The 21,526-nt window shown below is 40.4% G+C and overlaps 1 protein-coding gene across 2 annotated transcripts in view; it reads right to left on the reverse strand.

Annotated features, from left to right (window-relative positions):
- The window catches only part of IGF2BP2 (insulin like growth factor 2 mRNA binding protein 2), a 158,768-nt gene that overhangs the window by 39,153 nt on the left and 98,089 nt on the right, over positions 1–21,526 (reverse strand). For both annotated transcript variants that reach the window (XM_047099321.1, XM_047099320.1), the window contains exons 3-4: positions 3,855–3,903; positions 2,702–2,753 (exon numbers count right to left, since the gene is read on the reverse strand). In XM_047099321.1, coding sequence (XP_046955277.1) covers positions 2,702–2,753; positions 3,855–3,903 — 101 coding nt within the window. The remainder of the gene's footprint in view (positions 1–2,701; positions 2,754–3,854; positions 3,904–21,526) is intronic.

Raw genomic sequence — 21,526 nt, forward strand, 5'->3', positions numbered from 1 at the left:
ATCATAAGTTAAAAATAAATTCAGAAGTCAAGAGAAAACTTTCTCAATCTAAGCCAGTAAACTTAAACCAAAAATTCTGTTTTTCCCCAAAACAAGTAGCTATGACTAAGTCAGATCCTCCCTTTAAAAATCACTTAAGCTATGGGGCACCTCAGTGGCTCAACTGGTTAAGTGTCTGACTCTGGCTCAGGTCATGATCCCAACGTTCACAAGTTCAAGCCCTGCATCGGGCTCTGTGCTGACAGCTCAGAGCCTGGAGCCTGTTTCAGAATCTGTGTCTCCCTCTCTCTCTGACCCTTCCCTGCTCGCTCTCTCTCTCTCAAAAATAAATAAAATACTAAAAATTTTTTTAAAAAATATTTAAGCTACTGGGAGACTTGGAGTTAACCATATTAAGTTAATGATAGAGTTAATTCAAGAAAACCATGATAAAGCTGCTTTCCAAGTAATAATAAAACCTTGTAGTATAGGGATTCCTAATTTGGATCCATGTTAGAGCTTCAGAAATTTTATAACCTCACACCACCACCACCACCACCATCACGAACACCTCCTCCTCCCCCCACCTCCACCACAACCAAAGATTCAAATGTGTGGATGGATGTATGAATTTTTCTGGTTTATAATCTCCATAAGACTCTCACAGAGGTTAAAGACCACAGTCAAAAATATTGTTTATTCAATAACTTCAAAACAGCTGCAACCTTCAAAGGGAAGGGATGCACAGTCTTCAGGAAAGAGGTGATATTGAGATTTACACGTCATAAATGCTGAGCCCAGCCCGGCTCTGCCCGGGAGTGTTCTTGCTGCCTCTCATTCACACTTACCCAGAGAAGTTCTCACAGTGCAAAACAGGGGATGAGTAGCCCACAACCGTCCTCTCTCAGTGCTGACACACAGAATGTACCAGAGGGTTCCTATTTGCTGCTTTCTAGTGCTCCAGATGAGGCTGTCGACTCCCAGAAAGGGAGAAAGGGATGGCTTTGAACCTCCTGAATAAATCTATCCACTAGGATTCTCAGATTCTCAGATTTTGTTCTCACTTCTTAGTCATATTCTGTTATTCAAAGACCTTTGTCTTCAGGAAATCAGACCGTTCTGTGATTCTGGAAAGAACTGAGCTCCATTCGAATAATTTATTTCGCTGGACATAAAAGCTCTAAAAAGTTTCTTAAAACTCTACTGAAAATATTTTCCTGCTGAATCAGGAATCACCTATGAAACAAAACAAAACAAAAGCCCAACACTTCTATCCTGTAGTTGTGAGGCGGCTGGAAACTGGATGGTCTCCAGGGCACAGGTGCACTAGGAGCTGTCACTGCCCCAGGGACCTGCAGTATTTCCTCCTCGCATGGCAGTGTCCTGAATTTATAAGATTGTCTTAGCTAGTAACTTTTACAGGCTCATGTCTGTGAGGCCATCTTGCCTACTACATCCAATCCTTATTAGAATGTCTTCTTCTCCATGTTGAGGGAAATAACAAGAACTGAGAAACAGAATCCTTGTAAATCATGTCTTCTTTCTGAGCTCTTTCCCTTCACCTTTGGGCATGGGCAGTCAGCAGCATGAAATTGAATAATAATATTTTTAATATTCATGGAGTGGAGAACAGCTGAATAATTACTACTTTAAAATGATTACTTTAATTATACTGGCAGATAGAACAGATTGCATATCAGACAATTGGTTCTCTGTGATTATTCATTCCCAAGTGAATCCTAACAATCCCTTGAGATTATATAGGACTCTGTTGCCTACAAATTTTTATACAGGTTCACTTTGGATGCCACAACTACTCAGTGATATAGAAGGGATAGAATTTATTCTCCCCATTTTATACATGTGGAAACTGAGTCAGTGAGGGTTAAGTGACTTTTCCCAGGGCTTCACAGTCAGTAAATAACTGCATTCACATTCTGCTTTTTAGGCAAAAAGAAAAAAATCTTTATCACATGTTACTGCTTGCCACATCAGGAGCTTGGAATCTACTTTTCGGGGACTCTTAAAGAGCTATGTGAGGTATCAATTTCTTTAAAAAGATAAACTTTTTAAAGAAAAACTTTTTACTGTTTAAAATCATAGCATTTCATGTTTTAGATGATACAAGCGAGAGCAGCAGAAAGAAGGGTATATATTTTCTGTGGATGTCCAACACTGATGTCCTAAGCCTGTGGCTCTCAAACTTGAGTACACACAAAAATCAGTTGGGGGTGCTTGTTTAAAATACAGATTCATCAACTCTTGCCCCAAAGAGTCTTACTTTGTCAGTTTATGGTGAACCCCAGGAATGTGCATTTTCATAAGCACTGTGGGAGATTCTGGTATAGGAGTCCTACTCCTTAAGAAACACTCAGTCTAAGACACTAGTGATCTGTTGTTCTTAGCCAGGAAAAGGAAAACTGTGACAGCATAAATTCAATTACTTCCAAGTGAATTAAGCTTACCCTAGCCTGACAGTGTTTGAGAGCACATTAACAGAATATATGTATATATATATACTTTATATATAAACCAAACCTGAAAGTCATATTCTTTGAAACAATAAATTTTATAGATATGGATAAAAAGATCTGAATATCTCTAACAGAGAAAGCTTGTTTCAAAAGAATTTGAATTTACTATTTGTCTTTGGAGTTGACCCAGCCTATAACAGATAACAATCCCACTCAAAATTCAATAGGCTAATTTGCTCACTTAATACCTTGTTCTACATTCTCCACTGTCCCATACTGAGCCAAAAGTCCATCCAGCACCTGGAAAAGAGAGATCCCATGTCAGAACAGGAAGATAAGATTGTATTCACACACACAAAAATAGTATAGTGATATCTCCCAGCAAATGAATGAAAACAAAACAAGGACAGTTACAGGAATAATCTAACTAAATTGATATTTCAGGTCTTCCATCAAAACAGTTAAAAATGAATAAATATATGGGACTTGCACGTGGTCATTAGCTCTCAAGTAATCTGTCCACTAAGGTGACACAGCAGAATTTCAGAGTCTTACTGTTAACAATCACATCCATCGTGATGGTTGGGGCACAATGCTTTAGGACAAGCAGAATAAAGGACAAGGTTTACTTGCCCTTCTTACAAGTTTTAACCATTCTTCCTTCTGTTTTTCTCTAGGGATCTCCTTATTTTACAAAGCAGTGGGATATATATTTTTTTTACTTTGAAATTTTCCATAATAAAGGATTTTTTTAAGTAATAAAAATGTCAGACAAAACATTCTATTTCCTTTAAGGCTGTTTTGATTTTGTTTGGGTTGGAAATAAACATTGGGGCAGTTTGTTTTTAAATAATGCAATGAGGCCACTCCTCACATTCTGTCTTCTTGAATTTTAAGGTAGCAATCTTATAAGAAGTTTTACAACTCTGAAACTATATCTTCACTATTACTCATAGCAACTCATTCACAATCAACAAAAAACCTACTCAAACTAACAATCTTCTATTTTTATTGTGTTTCCACTGATTTTATTTTTCCAAAATCATAATTTGGAAAGGTAAAAAGTCTTTTACAAAACCATGACCGAAAAATCACAAACCAGGTATACATTTTGTTTCATAGTTTGTCAGTGCTTGGTGCCTGAGAGGACAGAACAGGAGGGCTCAAAGCACACATCTTGCACAACAAAAGAGACGAACACAACCCTAAAGCTGTGACAGATCACATACATTAGGATACTGAAAAAGGAAGACAGAGCACGCAGGAGCTTTGTGGAGAGGTATGAGGACCTCTAATTCCCCAGGGAACTCACAGAGGGAGAGCGGTTTTGCAGACCTATTAAAAAGGAAGATGAGGATGGAGGGCAGGAAGACGGTAAACACACAGGTGACACTGGCTTACCTCCCACTGCAGGTGAGGAGGGATGTTTCGGATCTGAATTTTCCTGCTCCTGTAAAAATGAAAGCTCAGACTATAACACTTTCTCTAGGACACAGACTTCAGCAAATGACAAAATGTCTCAAGACCATAGTTTGAGTTCACTTTCTCACGTGTTTACTGAGGCATCGGCAAGAGATTCCAGCTGTGACTCATGAGCATCATGTTTTAAGGTTTTCAATTACTTTGGGGAAAAAAAGAATAAACCCAACAAGAGTGAATATGCTAAGTGAAACAGCTTAAATACACATGTGCCTTTTCAATTTCTTGCCAAAGCAGTTAGCACCTAAATTACCATACAGATTCTAATTATGGAATTTAGTACCTTCCTCCCCAAAATAGATGGTCCTGCAACTGACCCTACCCCAGTGGGTACTAAGGCTCAAATGTGACAGGTGAGGTCACATAAATAGTGGACTTAAATGAGGTCAGATTTAGTTCACCCTTTACCTAATAATGTATAACTTGCTTTCGAAAATTACTTTTATCTTTGAATAATACAGTAATAATTTAAAAATTAGAACACTATAAAAAGGTGTGCTAGAAAAAGTCTTACTCCCACCCACTCCCTTCCTTTACCAGAAATAAACACTTTTACTTATCACTTGTGTACTCTTCAGTTTCTTTATGCAAATAATAGCAAATGCAAATATAAATTCTTATTTCTCCCCCTCTCTTACAGAAATATTTACATATTCTACAAACTCTCTGTATGATTTTTTCACCTGAACAGTATAATCCTGGAGATCTTCCCATGCTGACAGAGCCTTCATTCTATTTTATATTATGTGGAGGTACCAAAGTGCATTCAACCCATCCCCCTTGGGCCTTCTTTCACCTTTTTAGTCAGAGGATTTTTCTGTTTTTCTGGGACATCCTGCTGGTCTGATAACTAAGTGATTTAGATTGTTTCTTGTTTTTAAGTAAACATTAAAATTACATAGGAAAAGGAAAGAAATGGAAGCATAAGAATTTTTCTATCTTTTAAGAATATGTCAGATCCTAGAAAGAAAACACAAATCAGCATTTAAATATTAGAGAGGTATATTTTAATAGAAGGACTTGACATCTGATTCCCCTAAATATCCATTTTGGGGCATTGTAAGAAAAGGGATGTAATGGCAAAAGTGTACCTGCCATTACTTTTTCTTTTTTTTCTGGTGTCAGAGGTACCAAATAGGAACTACACACAGCCACAAGTTTTTCCATGGCTTTAATCTGGGCAATAGCCCCAGAAAGAAATGTTAACAATTCATGCAGAGAGGAAAAGAAAGAGAGGTACACAGAGGAAACATGAAAACAAACAATCAAGTAAATCAGGGGCTCCGGTTTTCTCATGGTTTTTATTGAATGCAAAGGCGGGGCACTTCTATGTTCTAGATCCTACACAGTACTTTTAATTTTTAAAAAAATGAGAGTGCATTCATGCTTTACTACAGGGCAAGCCAGTCTACAGAACCTCTAATCTGGTATCAGGATAGGAAGGAGGAAGATGAACCAAGAACTAATTTCTACCTCTACGCTATGAAGTCCCTTTCCTGACACTGCCTTTGGCAATAGTTCACAATAAAACTGCTGACACTATCCCATGTAGTGGCTCAACGGAATGCTCCACAGAAGATGTCACAAGTCTATTTACAGAAAAGACATCAGAATTTGCAAGAAATTGAATACTTCTTTTAAATATAATTTATTGTCAAATTGGCTTACATACAAAACCCAGTGTTCATCCCAACAAGTGCCCTCCTCAATGTCCATCACCCATTTCCCCTCTCCCCCACTCCCCTTCAACCCTCAGTTTGTTCTCTGTATTTAAGAGTCTCTTATGGTTTGCCTCCCTCCCTCTCTGTAACTATTTTCCCCCCTTCCCCTCCCCCATGGACTTCTGTTAACTTTCTCAAGATCCACATGAGTGAAAACGTCTATCTGTCTTTCTCTGACTTATTTCATGTAGCATAATACCCTCCAGGTTTCATCCACGTTGCTGCAAATGGCAGGATTTCATTCTTTCTCATTGCCAAGTAGTATTCCATTGTATATATAAATCACATCTTCTTTATCCATTCGTCAGTTGATGGACATTTAGGCTCTTTCCATAATTTGGCTATTGTTGAAAAGTGCTGTTGTAAACACTGGGGTACATATGCCCCTATGCATCAGCACTCCTGTATCCCTTGGGTAAATTCCTAGCAGTGCTATTGCTGGGTCATAGGGTAATTCTATTTTTATTTTTTTGAAGAACCTCCACAGTGTTTTCCAGAGCAGCTGCACCAGTTTGCATTCCCACCAGCAGTGCAAGAGTGTTCCCGTTTCTCCACATCCTCGCCAGCATCCATAGTTTCCTAATTTGTTCATTTTAGCCACTCTGACGGGTGTGAGGTGGTATCTCAGTGTGTCTTTGATTTGTATTTCCCTAATGATGAGTGACGTTGTCCATCGTTTCATGTGTTTGTTGGCCATCTGGATGTCTTCTTTGGAAAAGTGTGTCTATTCATGTCTTGTGCCCATTTCTTCACTGGATTATTTGCTTTTCGGGTGTGGAGTTTGGGGAGTTCTTTATAGATTTTGGATGCTAGCCCTTTATCCGATATGTCATTCATAAATATCTTTAAGAAATTGAGTATTTCTAAAGAAAAATATTTTTTTAATCTCCAAATATAAACATCAACTCTAAATACTAACCAAGAATTTACTAGTATATAAGTCTTACTGGAAGAAACTCATTCACGAACACAAAGATTTGAAAAAAGACAACCATAGCATTGTTTGTGACGGCAAAGATGGCAAACAATCTAAATACTGACCAACAGGGAAATGAATAAATGAATCACAGGACAGCCACAAGATGGAACATTATACACCTTTTAAAAAGAATGAAGCAGGGGTGCCTGGCTGGCTCAGTCGGTAGAGCATCCAACTCTTGATCTCTGGGTCTTGAGTTCAAGCCTCATGTTGGGTGTACAGATTACTTAAAAAAAGGTCGACATATAGGCACGGTCATAAGGAACCATCCACTGCATGCCGTTGTAAGAAAAGAGCTAATTATAGATTAGGAAGATCTTGGTTTTTTTAATGTTTTTAATGTTTATTTTTGAGAGACAGTGTAAGCAGGGGAGGGGCAGAGAGAGAGGGGACAGAGGATCTGAAATATGTTCTGTGCTAACAGCAGAGAGCCTGATGTGGGGCTCAAACTCACGAACCTGTGAGATCATTATGTGAGCTGAAGTTGGACGCTTAACTGGCTGAACCACCCAGGTGCCCAAGGCAGATCATGTTTTTTAAGTGCACAAAACATACAACATGCTATTAAATGTGTGTGCTTGTAAACGCATAAAAAAAGGAAGGTACAGGCAGTTGGTGAAAGGGGACATATACTTTTAATTTTAGCTACTTCTGTCATTTGTTTTAAAAAACGAGAATGTACTCATGCCTTACTTGCTTTAAAAAATTAACAATTAAAACTCCTACTAAGTCTGCTTTAATGAATATACAAGATTTATTTTTGAAAAGTATACTAGAACCCACTAAATTTAAAAAAGGAAAGAACAAAAACCAAACACCTCACTTTTTCCATAACTAGGTTAGGTATTCTTGAAATCGTATTTAACAGAATATTAATTTATTTAGCAAACTCTGTTCCTAATGTATAAGCCATCAAACTCTGTCTGATCCAGATTACTGCAAATCCTAACTAACTGGGTCTGAAACAATAATGTTTCCCTGTAATTCCTCATGTAAAGAATGCACATCAGGCAATCAGTTCAGGAACTGGAATGTTCGTTAATCACGATTCCAGGAGAAATAATCCCTAAAAAAGCTAGTGTGGGGCATCTCTAATCTTAGGTCTGAATGGAAAGAAAGAAAAAGAACTGAGAACTGAAAAAGGAACTGGAGATCACTATAGGAGAACCAATTACACTGATCCTTAGGTAACTGGGAAGATTATCCTGAGCTATTATCTTTCAGGATCAGGAGTGGGCAGGACCTGTGAGTTCTGCTAACTTCCACAGCGTGATCTGGATGCTATCCTCCTTCTCAGGGGCCAGGGATGCTTGTCCCCCCTTCAGCCCCCGGGAGGGACTTCCACATGTCCTTCAAACCCCGCTCACATGTGCAGAGACTTCCAGGGCGTCTCCAGGCAGAACTGTCTCCTCTGCACTCTTCAGCTTTTATAACATCTCACTCTCTGCTGTAATTACTTTTCTGCTGGGGCTGTCATGTTCCCCCACCAACCTTCTGCTTGATGGTAATTTCCTCAAGGACAAGCTCTTTATTTACTAGTCTTCTGTCCAGCATGGGGCCAAGTGTCTAGTGTAAAAGCAGACCATGGCAACCCAGGGCTGGGAAAAGCACTCCTAATGCTGGCTGTAGCATGCCTATGATGTGGATCCCCCTGACCCCACCCCGGAAGGCCAACTGTTTATTTCTCCTGTGCCAGGTAGTCAAGAGAAGAGGGAAGGGTTCTTTACCCTCTTTCCCTTTTGAAATCCATAAAAGTATGCCCTGCTTTAAGAAGCCAAACATACACAATAACTCAGGAAAATTATTGGTTTTAAGAAAATAATTTTGTTTCTTAAAAAAAAAGGAATAATCTCACAGTTCCTTTATTTTAACAAAGAAATCAACCTTCCCTAAACACACATAATGATGTTTCTCATCTTCACTGCCCAGAAGCATTACAGCAGCTTCCTAGCTGGCCTGTCTTCCAGTACTGCACTCCTTCCTCTCCCAGCCAGCCCTCCTGGGCTGCCAGTGACTGACTGACTTTTTCTTTTTCTTTTTTTGACTGACTTTTTCTTTTTTTAAGTTTATTTATTTTTGAGAGACAGAGAAAGAGTGAGTAGGGGAGGAGCAGAGAGACAGGAAGAGAGAGAGAATCCCAAGCAGGCTCCACGCCATCAACACAGAGCCCGAGTGGGGCTCGAGCTCACAAACCACAAGATCATGACCTGAGCTGAAATCAAGAGTCAGATGCTTCACCGACTGAGCCACCCAGGTGTCCCTGTCAGTGACTTTCTAAAGCACAAATATGACTGGTTACTCTTGCCTTTTTTGACTCCCTGTCACCACATCCAAATTCCCTTTCACGACCCAGTTACTGTCTCCTTCCCCATCTCTTTATGTTGCCAAACTGCCCAAACTTTATGCACTTCTCCCTTCATCAAAAGTAGTATGTTACACCGGCAGTTTATATGCATGCTTTTGACGCCTTCAGTCTACCCTAAAAACAGGACTAGGGGTGCCTGGGTGGTGCAGTCGGTTAAGCGTCCGACTTCAGCCAGGTCACGATCTCGAGGTCCGTGAGTTCAAGCCCCGCATCAGGCTCTGGGCTGATGGCTCAGAGCCTGGAGCCTGTTTCCGATTCTGTGTCTCCCTCTCTCTCTGCCCCTCCCCCGTTCATGCTCTGTCTCTCTCTGTCCCAAAAAAATAAATAAACGTTGAAAAAAAAAAAAAAACAGGACTAAAGAATTTGCCTATGCTAGATATCTCAGTAAGTGGAATCATACAGTATTTGTCCTCTTGAGTTTGGCTTATGACAGTTCACGTAATGTTTTCAAGGTTCATCCACGTTGTAGCACGTATCAAAACTGTATTCTATGCACTGCTTTTTTTTTTTTTTAATTTTTTTTTTCAACGTTTATTTATTTTTGGGACAGAGAGAGACAGAGCATGAACGGGGGAGGGGCAGAGAGAGAGGGAGACACAGAATCGGAAACAGGCTCCAGGCTCTGAGCCATCAGCCCAGAGCCTGACGCGGGGCTCGAACTCACGGACCGCGAGATCGTGACCTGGCTGAAGTCGGACGCTTAACCGACTGCGCCACCCAGGCGCCCCTATGCACTGCTTTTTAAAGTTAACCTGTTAGTGTGGCCGCTTCAGCAGTACATACACTAAAGTTAATCTGTTAGGGTCTGTTTTGGTTTTTTTGTTTGTTTGTTTGTTTGAGAGGGAGGGAGGGAGAGAGAGAGAGAGAGAGAGGAGACAAGCAGGGCAAGGGCAGAAGGAAAGAGAGAATTTTAAACAGGCTCCATGCCCAGTGCGGAGCCTGAAGCAGGACTTGATCTCATGACCATGAGATCATGATCTGAGCCTAAGTCAAGAGTCAACCACTCACCCGACTGAGCTACCCAGGTGCCCCATCTGTTAAGGTCTTCTATTTATTTCCTTTTAACTTTTTTTTCACATGAAGGAATGTTTTGGATTTTTACCAATTTTAAGACAATCCACCCAGACTTTTATACTGGCTAAGTTAATTAGATCTAGATCAGTGGGTTGGGGGAAGAGGGAACAGATAGTTAGTATTTACTGGTACAGAGTTCCTGCTTGGGATGATGAAAAAGTTCTGAAAATAGTGGCGATGGTTATACAACACCATCAGTGTTCTTTTTTTTTTTTTTAATTTTTTTTAACGTTTATTTATTTTTGAGACAGAGAGAGACAGAGCATGAATGGGGGAGGGTCAGAGAGAGGGAGACACAGAATCTGAAACAGGCTCCAGGCTCTGAGCTGTCAGCACAGAGCCCGACGTGGGGCTCGAACTCCTGGACCATGAGATCATGACCCGAGCCGAAGTCGGCCGCTCAACCAATTGAGCCACCCAGGCGCCCCCAACACCATCAGTGTTCTTAATGCTGCCGAGCTGTACACTTAAAAATGGCTAAAAGAGCAAATTTTGTTATGTATTTTTTACCACCGTAAAAAAAGTACTATACAAAAAAAGAGCAATGCAAAGGAAACAATATGAAATCTTCTAGGAGACAACTAGTCTGGACTTGTCAAAATGTCAATGTCATAAAAAATCCAAACATTGCTCTAGATTAAAACAGAATAAAGAGATCCAAAAACCAAGGGGGGCAGGGGAACAAGAGTAAAGAGGGCAGTAAGGAGCACGGTTTTGACTTTTTTCTTTTTCATTTTAATCAAAAGCAGAGCAAGACCCATAGTCAAGCAGAGGATACCCTTTAATGTAGACAAACAGGGTCTTCCCTAGTGGCTTTGGGATTTAGGAATTTAGAATTTCCCACTCTCATAATTCAAGCAAGCACTTAGGATGAGAAAAGGAAAGAAGCTCGGCCTCTTTCCTTGGGGAACTTGGCTACTCTAATTCTATATTCTGGTTAATCAGTGATTGCAGTATACACGTACAGACTATCAAATCTTAACTACAAAACAAAATACACTTAACCCCAGCTCATCTAATTCTAACCGACCTGGTTCATGGTATATAGAGCTTTTCAACATCTAAGTGCCTCAGATACTTTTTATAAATGTTATTATCTTTGTAGTGTAGATGCCCAGAGGAAATAGAAAGTTCCAACTTGAGTGAATTTCAGATAAACTAGATGTCCAGTGTTATAAATTTCAATAGCCTGGCAGAAATTATTTTGTGTGGTAGAATTTGTAGCTTAAAAATAAGTGGCCAAGCATTTGGGAAATACAATCATATTTAATTGTCATGGAATTTCTGTGATTATGAAGAACCATTTTACCTCTATTTGGGGGGTAAAAAAAGTTTAACCATTTTACCTATATTGGGGGTAAAACACATGCTTGCATGTGCAGAGGATAATGGTATATGGTAATGAGCCACAAGTCTGATCAGCCACCTTGGGAACTCTAACCCAAGCCTTAACCATGATGGGGACTTGAGTGGAGAACAAAGTTAACACAAATGTGAGAACCCAGCTTATAAGATCTCAGGTTCCATTTGAAAATTAGGTCATCTAGAGACTAGAGAATCCCCAGGTAAACTGTGGACAAAAGAGGCAACATAGAAAGTAGAGTCCTATGAAAGAGTTCTGTGGGGTTCAATGAAGAATTCTACCTAACTAGGTCGGTCCCATCTGTTTCCATAGCCATTCTGGGTGCCATCAGATGACACACAGTCCTCACCTTGGAGGGAAATTAGAGCACCATGGATTACCTATGGAGTGGCAAGTATGCTAACCAACTCCAAGGACTGTGGGAGAGCTAAGACTAAACCCACTATGATTCTCCTGTTGCCCTCCCCCAGCATATAGTGCTATAGTCAGTATAGTGCTATACTGCACTCATTAGTATCCCATGCACTCATTAGTATGTGTTTAAACCTTAAACTTAGGACTTCTGGACAGTCTGTACAAGGATATTCTGTGCTAAGCTGAACTAGGACCTAGGGCTGCTCAGGGAAGCAAATGAATCACCAGAGATAGCCAAGTCCAATCCTCTACCCAACTGTCACTTAAATCCCCCTCTTTGTCTCTCTCTCTGTCTCTGTCTCTGTCTCTCTCTCTCTCTCACACACACACACACACACACACACACACACAGGCAGGGGACAGGGAATGATTAAAAAGTCAATTAAACAAATTGTTTAGTCACTTTGTTACAAAATTATTAAGAACAATTGCCTTTGCCTCTATGAGATCTAAAATAAATGTATTATAATAGTTATCAGAAAACGATGCTTTCAATATATAAACTGCTAAAACATGAAAAAAAAAGTTTAGGGATTTTTTAGCAAGAAAAATTATGTGATCAAAGTCTTTGTGAATATTAACAGTGTTATGGGCCAAATCATAAAAAGATTAAGTCAGGTATTATTGTGGTGACCTACTGCAAAGGGTTTTGAGCCAGAAGAACTGCAGTTATAAAGCTGACAACTTCCTTTCCTCTATAAACTCAAGTCCACAAAACCATAAATCCCCAAGCGGCCCCAACATACTCATGCTTCCTGACACTCAGAGGCAGGAGCTCATGAAAAGTCCACTGTCTGAACAGGACAAAAGTCAGTGAATATGGTAAGCAGTAGCCCAAGACTTTGTAACTCACTTAATCTCCTACACCCTCCTAACCAGTCTACTAGCTTATAGAAAGGCCTTGACTTTTTAAGAAGTTGCTAACACAATTCCAGATTTCCCTTTTGAGGAAAACACTGGGGATTCTTAATTGTTGCTGAAACAGGGAGAAGGGGAAAGAGAAGAGTGAATGGGATGATTTATGATGATTAGATGTTCATGAGAAGACTGGCCAGACTGCTATTCCTGGGCAAGATGGTGAAGTAATTCCCCCACTGGGAAGGGGTACAGTGAGTGTAATTTGCATTAAAAGATCATTAAGTTTCATTTCAATTGCAGGATTCTACAAATGCTCTGGAAATCGTAAGGTTAAAATAATCTCCTGTTAAAAGGAATCAGTATGGGGGACCTGGCTGGCTCCGTCAGTCAGTGGAACATGCAACTCTTGATCTTGAGGTTGTGGGTTTGTGCCCCATGTCGGGTGTAGAGATTACTTAAAAATCAAATCTTAAAAAAAAAAAAAAAAAAAAAAGGAATCAGCAGGATTTACTATGTACGCTGTAATGACCATATACTGTTCTAGTAAAGCAGACAACCAGATTTCTCAGAAATTCGATATTTTAGCTCTGTAAAAAGGAAGTCAAGGGGTGCCTGGGTGGCCTAGTTGGTTAAGTGTCTGAGACTCTTGGTTTAGGATCAGGTCATGATCTCATGGTTCATGAATTAGAGCCCTGCATCCGGCTATGCACTGACAGCACGGAGTCTGCTTGGGATTCTCTTTCCCTCTCTCTCTGCCCCTCCTGCTTTCTCTCAAAGTAAATAGATAAACTTAAAAAAAAAAAAAAGTCAATATCTAAAACTTTCTCTTTTTTGATTCATATTCACTTTTTGGCAAAGGGGCTCCTTTTACAGGAATGGTGGCAAAGAATAGAACAATTTGAACTAAAGAAAGAGAAAAAAAATCTAAATAATTATTTGGGGAGAAACTAATATTTTTCTTTGCCAAAAACTTCTTTAGGAAATTAAAATAAAATGAAAACAAAAACAACACAGGAAAATTGTGACCCACTCTTATCAAGGTTTGTGTACAATTTCCTACAGATAATACCATCTTTCCCATCTACCATCTCCCTCCTTAGTTCATTTTGTGACATGACAGAGAAAAAAAAATAGATTTAGCTCCAGTTTTACCAGAACTTCTCCATGTACTTCACTGAACACTATTTTATTTTATTTAGGGAAGTCTAATTAAGGTTCAGAGGTACACCGGAAACATTCATCACGGTATTTTTAGCAGGAAGCTATCCTCAAACCGCCACTATTACTTACCTTAGTGGATTCTAATAAGTGTCTCATTTAAGCCTTACCACTCCCTACATGAAGTACGCATTGCTATCCCCATTTTTCAGATAAGTAAACTGAGGAGTTGATGAGTGCCCTGTCTACATCTCACATAGGGAGTGATATTTTTGACTTGTGCTCTGCAAGTTTAAATCTTTGTTCCTAAAACATCACTTTGGAATTGTTGATTCACCAGTAACAAAATTTACACTTTATGTATATGTATGCATATGTGTATGTGTGTGTGTGTGTGTGTGTATAACACGTGTATATACACACACACATTTACACACACACACACATATATATATATATATATATGCACACACACACACACACACACAGCAATGAATTTCGGACAAGATATGCCTTTTCAGGCAAATTCTAGGAAAATGGGTCTTAGGATTGGACTTCTATCTAGCCTTTCCCATTCAGTGTCAACCTCGCTATAGACTCTGACCAAAAACACCTCCTCTAGGAAGGGTTATTTTGAAAACTTCACCAAAGCTGCTCACTCTTTGCTCCTCAAAAGAATTTACTTACATACAAACGCCTTTTAGAAAATGTAACAAAGGCACTACCTAGTAAACTCTTTCACCAGGTCAGCTGACTCCTGGTTGACAGTCAGGGTCTCTTGGCCCATGGCTGGGAGCCATACATACCTCTTTGTAAAGGCCTGAGGGTGGGACTAAGTATAGGAAAGATCTGCCTCATAGTTTTGCTTAGTAACATTAGCCAAATCCAGGGCTGTGCTGAACCTCGTGAGGCATGATAAAGCTTGAGAACCCTCTCCCAAATACAGATTGCTGTATGGAGAAAGGCGGAGTGGATCCCAGACAGGGAGACAAGGTCCTCAGAAGGCTAGAACATTTATGTGTGCCAGAGTACAAACATGAATTTGAATTCAGGAAGGTGAGATTTTGAGAGGGTAAGGCTGAATGTTTGTGAACTAAAACTCTGCACACCAACTTCCAGCTTTTCAAGATCTAAACAGAGTAAGGATTTTCCTTAATATTTTCATTCGGCTGTGATGGAGATTCCAGTTAACAAAACCAAACTGTGTTTCTACAGAAGTGATTACTCTTTACAAGGCCCTCAAACTCATTATCTGTAATTAAGACTAACCAGGGTAAAAACACATATTTACACATCATAATTTGAGCCAAGATAAATGATATACATAAACACGATGCAACACAAGTTATAATCTGAGTATATAAATGTTTGCCTTGTGTGGTGCATGGTAAACACAAAATCATCTTTGTAAAGGCAAAGGGAGCCACATGCTTCGTCACCCACAACTGTGACATCCTTCCAGCAACTCTTCAACCCATTTTCAATAACTGCTTTCGTTAGTTTTCCAAACAGCACACAAATCTGTCCCGCTCCTTCCTTCCTTCCTACCTGGTCCTTTTTCGTTTTTTCTCCCCTCCACAGCCAAAGCAACATCTGGAACGGAGCAGGTGCTTAGCAATCAGCAAATTCACCAGAAGCATTTGTTGCTGACAGCTGGCTTCTTTTTCCTGGCTCACTCCATCCCATATTCTAACTTCCAACTATAAGAGGAATATGTGCTTACTGAAGACACTGACTGGTCTTCAACCAAGCCACTTGGTTTTTTTTCCACTCCAGTTTATGCTCATCGACTCAATGCAATAGGCTGCTGACCGAAAAATATAGGACAAGATATTTCCTAACACAGTAGCCACTACATACATTTCCCGTGATTAGATGTAATGACTCACATAGAGGTGGTGTTTTTACCCTCAAGACAAGAAATGCGTCAGCATGCCTTGACTTACCGAAGAAACAGTTTCACAATTAACACAAAAATTCAAGCCAGAAGTTCTGAGTCCTCAAAGTCTGGGAATGAGTGATAAACCAACAACATTTTACTTCTGAAAAGAAGGAATTATTCCCAGCAGTTATAAAAGACTTTGATCATTTCATTATAGTCATGATGATGATTAAGAAAAATTAAATTCATCTCCACTATAGCCCTAAATCCCAATAAGCAGAGAAAGGCAGGAAAGGGTCAGCCAAGTCACATATTCCTCCCTCACAAAGGAATTCCCTCCCCCTGCCTTGCAAAGCAAGTAGGATTCACCATCTCACACAAGAGTAACATCTCACGGGGAGCCTGGGTGGCTCAGTTGGTAAAGTGTCTGCCTCCGGCTCGGGTCATGATCTCATAGTCTGTGAGTTCGAGCTCCACAAATGGCTCTCTGCTGTCAGCACAGAGCCTGCTTTGGTTCCTCTGTCCCCCTCTCTCTCTGCCCCTGCCCTGCTCACACACACTCTCTCTTAAAAATAAACTTAAAGGGGCGCCTGGGTGGCGCAGTCGGTTAAGCGTCCGACTTCAGCCAGGTCACGATCTCACGGTCCGTGAGTTCGAGCCCCGCGTCGGGCTCTGGGCTGATGGCTCAGAGCCTGGAGCCTGTTTCCGATTCTGTGTCTCCCTCTCTCTCTGCCCCTCCCCCGTTCATGCTCTGTCTCTCTCTGTCCCAAAAATAAATAAACGTTGAAAAATGTTTAAAAAAAAAAATTAAAAAAAAATAAACTTAAAAAAATATTTAAAAAAAAAAAAAAGAGTAACCTCTCACCTACACTGGGGGATGGGATGGTGTGAGCAATCCAAACCACCTCTATCCAATGTTCTGACAGGAGATTAAATAGACTAGACGACATCTTATCCAATTTTGGAGAACAGGGTAATTTCTAAGATTAAAGTTTTCCAAAGTCATTTAGCAAACGTTCACTGAACACCTGTTGTATGCCAAGCATTTGTCTTAGGTTCTGCATTATATTAGCAAACAACAACAACCAATATCCTCATGATGCTTAGGTTCTAGAGAGTAAAAAGGAGACAACACTGACCCCAGCAAGCCTTAGGACTTTCAACTTAATTTCAACGAAACAAGAAAGCACTTTAAAGCTGGTGCCTTGATCTAAAACAGTTAAGGAAAAAGGCTAATTCTGCTTTTTGCTAACTTAAATTTTTTAGGATTTAGCTACAAGTAACCAAGTATTTTTAAGCACCTATTTCTGCACAGTATTCTTCATTGCAGCTGTACCTGCAGTCCCCGTGGCACTGGACCCACTAAAGTTTTCTCTGCTATACAAAAGGATGCTCTGGAGAAGATAAAAAAGGTCATGGGAAAAGTTTGTATCAAAATTGGGAGAGAAGTAAGAAAACCAACTTTTCACACATGTCAATAAAAAGACAAACACAGTTCACAGGATACAAAGGAAAAAAAAATCAGTGACCAACTGGTATCTCATAAAGTACTGATGAAAAAAGAAAGGAAAATCACTAGCTCTTAAAATTACATGATTTGAATAGAATGCAATTTGCTTTTTAAATCCTCTAATAGTCAACTTTAACACATATGAATGAGGGGACCCTGGGTAGCTCAGGCGGTTGAGCATCTGACTTCAGCTCAGGTCATGATCTCACAGTCTGTGAGTTCGAGCACTGCATTGGGCTCTGTGCTGACAGCTCAGAGCCTGGAGCCTGCTTCGGATTCTGTGTCTTCCTTTCTCTCTGCCCCTCCCCTGTTCATGCTGTCTTTCTCTCTCTCTCTCAAAAATAAACATTAAAGAAAAAAAGAAAATGCAGAGCTTTAAAAAAAAAAAATAAAAACATATGAATGAACTAGGGAAAGAGTGTATAAATTGCTCTTATTTTAAAAAGGATTCATTTTGTGATCCCCTTACATCAATTCTGAAATGAAACAAATGAGCAGGGAGAAAACTTCAAATACACAAATCTGATTTATAACCAATTCTGAGAGGCTAGATTTTTGCACAGAGAACTTTTCCCAGGAGTGCTAACAGAAACGCAAGATTCGTGAACTGTATCCTTCCTCAACTATGCGCACCCTATCACTACCCCTGCACAGCCACAGCTTCTAGCCTGGTGGCCTGTACAGGAGTCGTTCCGTAAACTTAATGAATGAACGAATGAATGTGCATGACAGGGTTAACGTCTCTGGCACTTAAACACAGAACTCTTTCCAGCTGCTGATTCACTCTCTTCTGAGTTCCCTGTTTTACAAAGACTGTAAACAGAGCATCTGTCTCGGTTGGTTCCTGACTTTTCATCACTTCCTCTTAAGCCAGCACCATTGGCTGGGTGGGCCCCAGCAGGATCCATCAGTGGGAAGTGGCACAGAGGCTTCAACACCTGACTTGAATAAAGGTGAACAACCTACCTGACTCAGCAGGTGGCCGTAGGAGGTCCTGCGACCACAGCTTCAAATTCCTTTCCCCATTTCTTTCCCCTTCCCTGGATGCAGCCCAGCATTGCCCCCCACCCCACCCCCCACCCCAGGACCCTGCTTCTTCCTTTGCCTGGGGTCAGGTCCTCAGCAACAGGACTGGAGTAGGGAAGAGAGTTAAGTGAGTGCCCTCCCTTCCACTGTTCACAGAGTCCCAGTCTCCTTAGTGTTGTGATGAGCAACTGCCCTCCCCTCTTAATGTGTCCCTTGCCCCACCCCTAGGAATTATGAAAAAGCATTCTGTGAACTGCGTGCACACTATGAAGTGTGCACTGTGAGAGATGCACAACAGCCTCCAACATTCTCTCATTCCCAGCTTTGGTTCTGATGTGCCCAGGAGAGCTGGTTTTCCTAGGAAATGTCAATGAATCTGACTTCATCTGGTGAGTCACAACTATGTCACTAGCAGTGAGCCAGGACAGAAGCTACTGAAGTTACACAGAGTCACCTTAGGAGTCAGGCTAAAAAATCCATTTCAGGATAATTTTAGAAGCTGAGGAGTACAACTGGCAAACTAAGAGCACCCTGATTATTGTGTTTTGGTGAGAGCACTTTTGTTCCTGGGTAGAAAATACAAAACTTGTAGAATTCCTTAGAAACTTGTGGAAATGCAAACACTTTATATACTAATGTCTAGAAGCAAAAGGACCTGATTTCTTAGGGAAATATGATTTGAGAAAAAAATATAAATTTAAATATATTCCCTGGATTTTCTAACTCAGTCATTCTCCCCATCCCTAATAAAACATTCTGTTACCAGAGACTGCCATTATTGCAGCACAAGAGAGAAGCAGAGTGGAAGGTGCACCCAGCTGAGTTTGAATCCCACTCCCTTTCCGACACATTATCAGACAGATGTTGGACTAGTCCTTTAACCTCTCTGGTTAATGCCTCAGACATGAGACAGTTAGACAAGATAATAGACCAAATGCTTTTCCAAACTAAAATTCACTTCATTTTAGCAGCAAAACAAAACTGTCACAAAGAGAAGGTAAGAAACAGAAGAGATATCTCATGGATTTAAGCTACAAATGGAAATGGGGAAAAAAACCACAAACCAAACAATTCAGCAAAGCTTGCATTTTGTTTGGGCCACATTTAAAAAAAACTTTTTTTAATTTTTTTTTTTTTTTGAGAGAGAGAGAGAGAGAGAGAGAGAGAGAGACAGAGCACGAGTAGGGAGGGGCAGAAAGAGAGGGGAGACACAGAATCTGAAGGAGGCTCCAGGCTCTGAGCTGTCAGCACAGAGCCCAACGCAGGACTCAAACTCATGAACCGTGAGATCATGACCTGAGCCGAAGTTGGATGCTTAACCGACTGAGCCACCCAGGCACCCCTGTTTGCCATCACAATTTTTAACAAATCAATAAATAAGTTAGATGACAGAGTCTATAGTATGTCATTTTATTTATTTATTTGTTTGTCAGCGCACAGCCTGATGAGGGGCTCAGTCCCACGATCCTGGGATCGTGACCTGAGCTGAAATCAGGAGTTGGCAGGCTCAACCGACTAAGCCACCCAGGTGTCCCCAGAGTCCACAGTGTTTTATAACTGGATGGCTTGCGATCCCAAAAGAGGGGTTTTGACAGTACTTGTATCATAGCCTACCCCAACAGCCACAATTTACCCCATTTATTCCCTTTTCTACCTTATTACAGAAGTGTTATGTTCACACTTTCACTACGGTCAGCATTACTCTTGCACAATCTCTGGTATCTGGATTTTGAATGTGTGATGTTAGTTCATGATATTTACTAGGAATGGAGGGTATCGCACAGCTAAGTAGGAGCTTGCCCATTTCCTATAGGTGTATGTTGGTCTTGGCATGGGACTGTGAATGAGGAGACTATAATTGCTTCCAAGGAATTCCACTGATGTCAAAACCACCAGATCAAAGCCTGTATTTCCACTACACAGAAACAGAGTTCTGGCCCATAATTCAGATGTCGGTTAATTAGTATAGTAGTGATACTCTACTTGTTATTTCAACTTTGATCTAAATAGTTCTGAAAAGCCCACATTCATATTTTAATTTTTTTCAAGTTTATTTATTTATTTTGAGAGGGAAAGAGGGGCAGACAGAGAGGGAGACAGAGGATCCCAAGCAGGCTCCGTGCTATCAGCAAGCATGGAGCTAGACTCAGGGCTCGAACTCATGGAACCATGAGCCAAAACTAGGAGTTGAAACCTTAACCAATGGAGCCACCCAGGCACCCCCCACATTCATATTTTTAAAGCAACATGCTTTAACAGCAGGTGAGAGAAACTTAAGGCATCGCACATTTATTGGAAAAGCAGCCATGTTCAGCTTGATTTAATGCAGACACCAGTAGATAATTGTCCAAGGTTCTTCTAGAACAAGGGACTAGGAAACAGGTAAGTAAGAGAGACTTCAAAGGCAGGGTCTAGAGGGTGGGAGGGTGTGTGGGAACATCAGGAGGAAAAGTGTTTGTATTACAGAGTTCTTCCCGGTGACTTTTAAAGTGATTCTGCAGATTTCAGCAAATCTGAACACTTATACCTACCGCTCAACTGGTTTCTTTCAAACAAATGTACTTTTTAGAAACAAATACTACAGGGGTGCCTGGTGGCTCAGTCAGTTGAGTGCCTGACTCTTGATTTCAGCTCAGGTCATGATCCCAGGTTGTGGGATCAAGCCCTGTGTTGGGCTCCAAGCTGAATATGGAACCTGCTTAAGATTCTGTCTCCCTCTGCCCCTCTCCTTGGCTTGCACTCTCTCTCTCTCCCTCTAAAATAGTAGAGAGAGACAGAGACAGACAGAGAGACAGAGAGAGAGGGAGGGAGAAAGAAGGATGGAAGCAAGGAAGATATTCTACGCACAAAGTTCAGCAGATACCCAAGAGTATAGTAGAACAATTCTCCCTTCTGTACCTATTCTTCCACCCTCTTGTTCTTGATACCAATTTTTAAAAAATCATTCCAGAGTATTCTATATGTAAACAGATATGTACATATTCTTTTTTCCCCAAAATAAAAATGTTAGTGCTCTGTATACACTTTTTTTTCACTTGGAGACTGTTTCATACTAAAACACATAAAATTATATTATTCTTTTTTGATGACTGTAGAATAGTCAATTTTATGAAAGTACCATAATTAACTGGTCTCCTGACGGACATATAATGTTTCTATTCTTCTATTTCAAAACAAATAAACAAAAACAAAAACCTAAACGTTGTCATTAGTATCTATCTGGCCAGCTACTAATCTTGCATAT

Source organism: Lynx rufus, unplaced genomic scaffold (genome assembly GCF_022079265.1).
Source record: "Lynx rufus isolate CCGP_SWC_20201006 ecotype Redwood Valley unplaced genomic scaffold, mLynRuf1.p SCAF_5, whole genome shotgun sequence".
Lineage (NCBI taxonomy): Eukaryota > Metazoa > Chordata > Mammalia > Carnivora > Felidae > Lynx > Lynx rufus.